This window comes from Mobula hypostoma, chromosome 13 (genome assembly GCF_963921235.1).
Source record: "Mobula hypostoma chromosome 13, sMobHyp1.1, whole genome shotgun sequence".
Classification (NCBI taxonomy): Eukaryota; Metazoa; Chordata; class Chondrichthyes; order Myliobatiformes; family Myliobatidae; genus Mobula; species Mobula hypostoma.
The window spans coordinates 63,841,431-63,851,418 of NC_086109.1; the positions used below are offsets into that span (position 1 = coordinate 63,841,431).

A 9,988-nucleotide genomic window follows, 5' to 3' on the forward strand; every position below is an offset into this window, starting at 1 on the left:
GCTCGGACCAATGCCAAGGAAATTTGGCTGGGTTTGCCTACTCACCATCTGGAATACTGCCCAATGGAAACGTCAGATTCACATCCGGGTTCTGGTCTCCTTATATTACCTTGTTTATTATGAGCACACTGTGTATGTAAACATTTTTTATAATAAGCGTTTGGATTTAGCTATTAGATGCTCAATGTCACAAATCACATCTCAGTACTATAATTATCACATATTGTTATTGTTGACATAAAAACAGTGCCCCCGGCAGCCCTGGAACAGTTAAATACTGTACATGTTTACACATTGGATTCTCCAGCTCCAGTCAGCAGCTCGTGTCTGCCAATTGGACCAGGCTAAAATCTAATCTGGGTCATGGATAAAAAAATGTAGAGCCAAGAAGTCACTAAACTATGTTCATACATGATCCAAGAGACACTGTACTTGCTTAATGTGCTTGGCTAGCTTTAATCTGCCAGATGAGAATGGGTAGGTGGCTATAAATTATCTTGGATGACAGATTAATTACAAATGTGTGGGGAATCTTACTGCATAGGGGGAGGTCAATCAGAACTCCGTGTCTGCAACAGCTTTCGGAAAAGGCTGCTTCGTGCCACTCCCATGGCCAAACCCGTCTTGCTTTGTTTTTAACTCGTTGTGATGAAGTGCTTTCTGAATCAGCTTCTTATCTACAGTGGCATAGTCAGCCACCTTTATTGTCAGATACAAAATAACTGGTGCTCATGTAAATGAGAAATTTATCAGCTTATTGCCACCTGGTAAAAAGGTAACTAAGTTTATGTAAACCTGTTGATCATAAACTCTGTAATGGAGCTCCCTATGGCTCAGGGAATAACGGCACCACCTGGCCCATGTGGAGTTTAGTTGGGTAAGGCTCAGCTGAATTATTCAAAAGGTCTATAGTTGGGGCTACCTTTGGCCTCAGCGGCTGGTTCTAGGGAAAAATCCATCAGTGACAGGCTGCTATTCTAAAGGACATAAAAACGTACTCCTTTTACTTTGGCAACTCACCTTAAGCTGCACAGCACTAAAGCACTGAAATACTCTTCCTCCACTGCCTGGTTTCAATCTCTTGGTCACCCGAGGAGTAACTGAGGGCAAATTACTGTTATGGGTGGCGTATAGGTGCAGTTTGCTGTGGAAAGGTGAAAGATTGTGATTCCAGTCATTTCTTCTCCTCTGACACCTAGCATTCAAAGTCACTAATAATGAATAGGGACAACACCAACCCAATAATAAGTGCACAGACTGAAATAGGCCATTCCAACCATTCTGATCTCAAGCCTCCCGTTTATGATAATCCAACATTAATGCCATTTTCATTCTTTCCACGTTATCATCTCCCCTGCCCCACTAGGACATACCGCTAATCTACCTAGGGCAAAGGTACACTGGCCTATTAACCTACTGACCTACATGCCTTTTGGATGTGGAAGGGAACCTGGACATGCAGAGAAAATTACAAACACAGGAAGAATGAGCAAACTCTATCCAGACAGGACACAAGGTCAGAAATGCACAGAGATCATTGCCATTGCAAGTTTCATGAGGGAAGAGTTTAAAATGGGCCCAATGCACTTTATACTATGCTGTTCCAAAGGGAAGGACACAGATTTATTCCAACAGCACGGACAGGTGATGGCAAAGAAATATCAGAAGCAGAGTGGACTGTTACACACTCCCAAGTGATTTACTGAACAGCCACTGCCAGATGCCAGAGACCTACTCCATCTTAAACTTAATAAAGTGAGATCTAAACAAAATTTTAAAAAATCATAATGAAGTTATTCATTGTTTAACTAAACTAATGCCCTGCACCAGGTTGAACTGGCACACATCTACATTACCAAGAAGAATGAGCATATGACATGACTTTAGCATGTTGATACACAAAACAAGAAACACCAAAACACAATCCACCCTTTACCTTCATGTTCAAAGTCTACACTTTTTATATTTATTAATAAACTTAATTTTATATGGAACAGTATAAGAAATGAAAATATTTATGGGTTTTATGGTTCTAGCTATGGTCCACGGTTTCATAAGATAGGTGGTCAAATCTCTGCATGTTAATAAATCTTACAGGAGTGGTCAGTATTGGTCCCATAACTGGTGTAAACCAATAGCAATTGAGGTGTCTGGTACATACATTCTGGAAAACAAGCTTGAATATATCGCCAACTTCCTAAAGACTGCAATAAGACTAATATCGGAAGTTAGATTTCATTCTCTCCTTTCTTGCCATAATATTGGGTGTTGGATATTAGAATGGTTGGTTATATGTGTAAACTGTAACTAAATAGCAACAGGACGAAGACAAAGCAATTCTGTTTTAAAGTCCACACAACTTGATTGCTGCACAGTTTACCAAATAAAGCCATAGAAAAACCTGCAGTTTAGCAAATCTAAAATATTTCTAATTCTAGTCTTAAGGTTTATGAAGCAATTGTAATCTATAGATTAATAGCACTAGCAATATCCATCTGTGGCAAATGTTATAGATACATTGTTCATGGTAACACATGGATTGTGTTTCACCAAACTAAGCCACATAGTGCATGAAACACATATTATAGCTTCATTCCATAATTTCACAGCTCCCCCTCCCCTTGAAAGCTAATTTCTCCACTGCAGTACTTTTCACTCTTACCTGCAGTCAGCACTTTGAATACCATAAAAATCTGTATATGTGGCTGGATCCCATTCTCACCAGTTCGGTCGACAGAAAAGTGTTTTGTTTAAAAATCTCTCCCCCATAGAACATCTGCATTACTGTTTCAGAAACTTTTCCGTCTGAGCTTCAACTCAGACCACACCTAATAGCACTTGGCAATAGCAGCTGTAGCTTCATGTTATCTGGAAAGAGTCCAACTGAAAAATTTCACTGTAACAGAAGACAGGTCATGCAAGGCTAGTGAAAAGGAAACGTTTCCAATTCATTGAATCTGGAGCCACATAAGGCCAAGTCTGCTATGGTCCATTATTGTCACGACAGCTGGAGTTTTCGTCTATATGTCTAAGTGCCCAGAGACCCCAACCATTTCAGAACCACACCAAACACAGAAATTAACTTAGATCTATCACATTCAGAGAACAGTTAGGCACAATGTTAGAGAAACGTTAATTGTAAATCCCCTACCCAATTACTTTCAAAAATCCACAATAGTTTAAAAATAATTCAATTGGCATTTATTGCAAATTAACAGTCTGAACTACAAGCCAACAGCACATGCAGCAACTATTAATGTAGCTGTAGTACACTATTGTATTCACAGTATCTTAGCATGACTATAATACAGATTTTTAAATAGATCTATAGTGTGCATACATAATCAGGTACTTTGTACTGATGCAAATATCATCTCCCATTGTCATCTCATTAACCCATTCACAAATTGCTTACTTAAAAGATTTGTTGCTTTCTTTCAAGAATTTGGCCTACACATGCCCACAAGTGTGTGTAGTATATTAAGACCAACAGATGCTTCAAGAATTATTGATTCCATGTACCAATTTTATTTATATAGAAATACTTAAAAAAACATGAAGTAGCACCATTACTTAAGTTTTACCTTTATTATGTAGAACTTTAAATGTCAGAAAAATAAAACTCTTGATACAATTTCAATTCTTGTCTCAGCAAATATAATATTAGTATTTGACCATGAGGTTAAAGGCCCTTTATCATAAAATAAAATATATTTCGTTTTTAAACTTTGCTCAATAAAGTACATTTACGATCAAGTAACTTCACCTACATATACATAAACAAGTGGTAAACAAATGTATTAAAATAGAAATACTAAAAACTATAGTGGTGCAACAGAATCTGTAATTTTTCACTGGATTCTACTTATACAAATGTTAGAAAGCTTAACTGTTTCCTTTCATTGATTTTTGCTACTTTATAATTTCATTTTCGTAATAATATAGAATAAAATATGTTTTATATCATTGACTAGAAAATATGCTGGGTGAAGCGGGTTTATTTTAAAAGTCTCTTTCACTTTTTTTGCTGAACCTCCTTCCCTCCTGAATACTGCTTGGCGTGGTCTCACAGTCAGGCAACAGTATTGTGTGATTATTAACAAAACCATACAGTGTTCGTGGTGCCCTAGTTAAAAGGCCATTCGAAAATAAAAAGTTTTTTAACCCAGCTACAAAAAAGTTTCACTGAAATTAAATTAAAATACTTGTAAACATCTGCCTTACGAAATATAATTTTTCAAGTCAAAAAAGAATAAAATACTTCAATCTGTAATGCAATTCTGCTTTAGAATTCTCTTAAACCTGCGGATTTCACATAATAAACGCGATATGTTTGATGTTGTAGGTTTTTTTTGCTAACTTTTCAGGATGCGGTATTACAAAGGAGTATTTTGTTTGCATTTTAAGAAAATATACGTATAGCCTGAGTAACAGCTTTGCGACACACGGGGCATTCGGGCTGGTTGTTCTCACAGATGCGGTTCGCACAATCCATGCAGAAGAGATTGTGTCCGCAGGGGACCAGGGCGGCGATCACCTCGCTCTCCAAGCACATCAGGCAGTCGCGGCTGCCTTTCCTCCTCATACTGGAGGACGAGGAGGACGAAGAGGAGGATGAGGAAGAGGAGCAAGATCCGCCAGCTTCGGCGAGGACCCCGCCAGCGAGGTGGGCGCCGGGCAGCATCCCGCCAGCGCCAGGTCCTCCGCCCGCCGGGAAGGGTACCAGACCGATGGGAGAAGCGACTCCGCTGAGCGGGTCGCTGCGCACCCGACGGGCCAGCGGGTGGTGGTCGGGGCCGCCGTTAGCTTGCAGCGGAGGAGGTGGGGGTGGCGGCGGCGGAGGAGGGGGAGGGGAGAGCCGGGGAGGGCCTCCTCCGTTAGCTCTCCGTTGCTGCTGCTGCTGGCTGGACGATGCCCCGTTGTTGGAGGCGGCGGCGGCGGCGGGTGGGTAGACCCCGTTAGTGGCGGCGGCGGACGGCCGCTCATACTGGGACCACAGGATGGCGGAGGCGGGGGGAGCGGGCGCCGGGTCGAAGCTGGGCGACTCGAAGCCCAAGTCGCGCTCGGCTTCGGCGGCGGGGAGCGAGTCGCTGTAAGCGAAACCGTTGGCGTGGCCACCGTTGACGGAGAAGTGGGCGGCGGGCGGACTGTAGTCGGCTAGGCGGCCGGCCGTCCCGAAGTAGGAGTCGGTGGAGGCACTGCCCAGCGAACTGGAGCTGTCATTGCGGTAGCTGCAGAAGGGTTTGCGGCCCGGAGTCGGCTTGCTCCACAGGCTGCCCGCTCCGTTCAGTTCAAAGCCCACGTCGGTGCCGTTAGCGTGGAAATCGTTGTCGTCGGTCAGTTCGATCAGACCGCCAGTCCTCATGGCAATGTGAGCCTCGATCTCCTCCCGGGCCCGGTCCACATTTTCGGGCATACCTGTCACTTCGAAAACGGGCTCCTTATCTCGGCTTGGAGTGACGATGTAGGTGTGGGTCTGCTGCTGGATGCGTTTGATGGTCGCCCCCTTCGGCCCAACCACTAGCCCGACCACTCGGTACGGCACCCGCACTTGGATGGTGGTCTGACCTGGAAGGTTGGGCGGCCCCGGCGCTGCGCCGTTGAGCGCCGTGTTCTTGTTGCGAGACGCTCGGATCATGGAGAAGTGCTCGGCCGCTGAGATGATCTCTCGCCTGGCCATGGCCACATCCTCCTTGCGGCCGGTCACCACGAACACTGGCTCCTCCCCTCGCACTGGGGTCTTGATGTAGGTGTTGGTCTTCGCCCGCAAAGCTTTGATTTTGCAACCTTTAGAAACAATGCAGAGACAGAGACACACAAAACAAATCTTATCCTTTAGTCACCAATGCACACAAAAAAAAGCAGGTGGAAATAAAACCGAGACTCCGCGCAGGTTGGCCTGACGCGTTTTCACCCGCACAATGCGCTCTTCTCGCATATCTGTACTCTCCTTTGTCATCGGTTACTCAATTACTCAAGGAAAGGGGGTGGGGGAGAGAGTTCGAGCCAACAGTCCGAAAACAGTGTACAAGATTTCCGCTGCAAACATTACTCCCTCACTCTTTCACAGGTCTAAACCGAGCAGTGTATGTCTTTTTTTCTCTCTAGGTATGCTCCCAAATGCAAAGACTGCATGCGAGACACAGAGTAAGGACCCTTACAGTTTGCAAGGCGTAGAGAGTGCAGCATGGAATTGTGTGTATCATAGATGCACGGTGAAGGTGCGGTATAGACTGTAATTAATGAGGATATAGTACATAGAACAGTCAGCCTATGATGCATGATGTAAGGCGATATTCTATAGGATGCAAAGTAGAAGATGCACAGCGTAGAGATACATTGTAACAGGATGGAGATAAAGTAGATACAGTACAAACATAGATTGTATCAAGACCATGCAAAGCAACTCTACTTCATGTAATAGAGAGAGACAATGTATTCAATCAGTAGCATCAAAGCCAAAATGCAATATTTTACTCATAAGGGAGGGGTTGGGGGCACGGACCCCGGGTTCCTCGTTACCTTGTCTCCCTACGATCTCTGCTACATGCTCCGAGCTCGGCACGGGTACACACTCGGTCATATTGACGCTCTTTTTCCTCGGCTCGTTGTCGTAAATAGAGCTATCGTCGTTGTCCAGACCCAGCAGCGAGAGCTGATCCAAGGCGATCTGCAGCGCTCTCTGGTCATCCAGCGTTTCGCCTCCGCCGCCGCCGCCGTTGTTGTTGCTGCCGCCGGGGTTCCGCTCCATGTCGGCGAAAAGCGAGCTCGGCATCTTTTATTAAAGGGGAGAGAGAGGGAGAGAGAGAGAGAGAGAGAGAGGGGGGGAGAGAGAACAGAGGCTGAGCCCGAGAGAAGCAGGAAGGAATCAGACAAAAGCAAAAGGGAGGGGAGGGTATAGGGAGAGAAAGAGAGAGAGAGAGGGAGGGGGTGGGGGTAGTGAAGGAGGAGGAGGGGGTGGGGAGGGAAGGAGAGAGACAGAGCAAAAGCTGGAGTGGGATCGAAAGAGCGTAGGAGAGGCAGCCGGGAGCGAGGCCGAGCCGTGGCCGGCTCCTGGGACCCGGTGTGACGCCGCGGCCGCCGCCTCCCCCCACTTCCTTTGTGTTGTGGGTACACGGGGCCAGCGGGAGGAGGAGCCGGGGAGGGGGCAGCCAGCGATCGCGGCGCGGTGGCACCCACAGCCGGTCTGTGGAAGTGGCCGGGGTTTCTTTGTGTTAAATTTCAGCTGCAGCCCCCACCCACCCACCCACCCCTCCCTCCCCGGGCAGCCGGCAGCAATGCTCGGCTCCGCACGGCAGGCTGGCTGACTGGCTCCCCTCCCCTCCCCTCCCTCCCTTCTCTCTCTGTCGGGGCCGGCTGGCTCCCTCGCCCGCCTGCCCGCTTTCAGCACCGTCTCACCGCGTCTTCCTCCAGCCTCAGCCCCGGCAGCGCTGCCGAGCAGTGCGGCCCCATGACATCAGGCACACACGGCGGGGTCGGCGGGCAGAGGTTAAGCGGCGCGCCGCCTCATTGGCCCTTTTCTGTGCCGGAGAGGGAGGGAGGGAGCCAAGGCACCGCGAGTGAATGGGACCCTCCTTCAATCCCACCTCCCCCCCACCCCCGCGGCTGCTCCCGTTTACTACTCTCGAACAATGAAACAATGCGACCTGCAACATGGAGACGTTTATTTTCTTTCAGAGCAGCTGTTGGGAATATATTTAAAAACAATCTGAAAGGTTTTCTTGTCACTTAGGCTCCAATAACCGAGCCTTTCTCCCAATATCTTGATTTACTGACACGAGTGGTCAGGATATTCTCACTGAGAAATCATCAAATCGCTCTTATCGGCCACAGAGGGTGTAATAAATAGCTGTGAATTTAATGATATCACAAGCACCCTGTCAAAGTAAAATATAAATCTCAGTGAAATTTCTGATCTGCCTGATAGTCGATTGATAGGCATCTCGTACCTACCAGGGTGCAGACAAATTATCGCTGCATGTTGTTGCTGTTTCTGATATTGATGATCCAGCCCACTATCATATACGATAGCTGCAGATAAGAACAATGGGCGTTATAGTTTTACCGGGAGCTTGTGCGATTTTTTAATGACTGACTTATTGTCCTGGAGGTAGTTTTTTGTGAGAAAGTTGAGCGGTGCCAATTGAAATCCAGGAGAAACGCCAAGATACATTCCGTATCCGCCTAACTCATGTCCACAGCTAAAGCAGGTAGCCCCTAGCTCCGAATCTCAAACTCAAACGTGTCTTTGTTGCAATTGTTATTACGTTCGGCGACGTTGCAGTCGTTTTTTTAGGGGTGGAGAGGTGCTGCGTATTATTGATTGTACAAATGGAAGTATTAAACCATCAACCAAATCAAATGCAAAAGAAAACTTTTGTCAATTATTGAAAAGAATGTCGCCTTATATTTTAAAGTCAAGCGGGCAATGCAATTGCAGTTACGTCAGAACCAGCTCCGCGAGTTAGCTAATTGCAAATCCAATCTCCCTCCCCCAACGCACACACACAATAGAGAATATATTTAAAATAGTGTGTGATGGCTGGGAATTTGCGGTGCCTTTTCCATTCCAATGCATCTCGCCGGTAGGATTCCTGAACAATGAAAAGGGCTGTGACAGTCACAGCTCTATAATTACAATATATACTAATATTACTGTTAACATCATTCGCATGCTGTCATTCCAGTTGCCGGGGAGGCATGGCGGGATTAATTCTCTTTCTTGTCTCTTGCATATAAACGAAGCATCGTATTCATGTGTCCAAGAGGGTCGGGTTTACGATCACACTCGGTATCAAATAATAATAATCGGGCACAGAAGAACGGGGCAGGTAAACACACCCATTTCCGCCCAGTGTTTACTCATTCTTGTTATCTCTACATTTTCATTTCCACTGAGATTACGGGAGTGGTTAATTCAATGACGATTAAGTAACCACGGGCGGGAAAGAAATCTGTCTAATTTGTTTTATTTATATCTACACCAATTACCAGAGAATAAAGCTTGCAACATCAGTGTTATACATACCTGGTTTATATCCACGTTTTACTGTATGTTAATGAAATTGCAGTAACCATGCTTTAGCAGTTAATCTGGTTGCAGCGGTATCCCGTATATAATTATATTCAGACAATCAAAAATTTGCACACTTTGAAATGTAATATCCTCAACATAGCGTAATCAAAGAGAATCATGAAGTCAAGTGTTCAGGGTGTCTAGTAATATAATTAAAGGCAAGAGTTTTCAATACAAATATTTTCATAAAAATGCTGCGCGACAACTGAAAGCGGAGGGGAGGAACACGTCATTTAAAAACGGTAACAGCCACTCACAGGACAGAATTCCATAATACTCGACTTTTCATTCTGATTTGAAGAAAAGGCTATTTGTGGAAGTGAGGCTCGGGAGGGAGACGGATCAGCAGTCCGATCACAAAAGACGCTTCTGCTCAGTTCGAAATCACTGGGACGGAAAGTGGCAGCGCTACCGCACAATGCTTATGTTAATATAGACTGCTTCAAACCCCCTCAAAGTGGAAGCCTTTGTCCAGATCCCTCTGCCTGTCTAGTTAACATAATCACATTAACCTTATAACACGTTAACTGCGTTAGTGTCTTAAATTATTTCCTCGAAATACTCCTTTTGCAAGCAGCTCATTTACATCATCTGCTGGCCTTCATCTGCAGGCTGAGCGAAGTCCTTGTCACTATTTTGAATTTATCTGGCGATGTTTAAAACGCGGAGATAAATACTGTAGCACTCAGTCGTTTTTAAGGTCCTTCTGGGTTGAAAGCTTATTGTGACTCCTGTTAATGTACGAACCCCGGACAATGCGGCGCACCCTGCGAGATGAAGCAGGACCAAAAGTCAATTGAGTCCCAGAGATGATACACCTTTGCTCCCCAGAGCTCCCTAGTGCAAGGGGAAGGAAATACGACTCTATATAAACTAGCGTTATAACGCAGTCTCAGCATTAGGGCAAGTTAA

General features: G+C 45.5%; 1 protein-coding gene across 2 annotated transcripts; it reads right to left on the minus strand.

Moving 5' to 3' along the window:
• Positions 1–3,200: 3,200 nt before the first annotated feature.
• mex3b (mex-3 RNA binding family member B) lies at positions 3,201–9,042 on the minus strand. Of its 2 annotated transcripts, none has more exons than XM_063065849.1 (3): positions 9,029–9,042; positions 6,523–6,775; positions 3,201–5,787 (listed from the first exon to the last, which is right to left on the minus strand). In XM_063065849.1, the coding sequence occupies exons 2-3, from the start codon at positions 6,773–6,775 to the stop codon at positions 4,403–4,405; spliced, it is 1,638 nt and encodes a 545-aa protein (XP_062921919.1). In that variant the 5' UTR covers positions 9,029–9,042; the 3' UTR covers positions 3,201–4,402. The 2 variants fall into 2 exon arrangements, with proteins under 2 accessions (XP_062921919.1, XP_062921918.1); XM_063065848.1 differs by lacking the exon at positions 9,029–9,042 and adding an exon at positions 7,399–7,421.
• Positions 9,043–9,988: the final 946 nt, after the last annotated feature.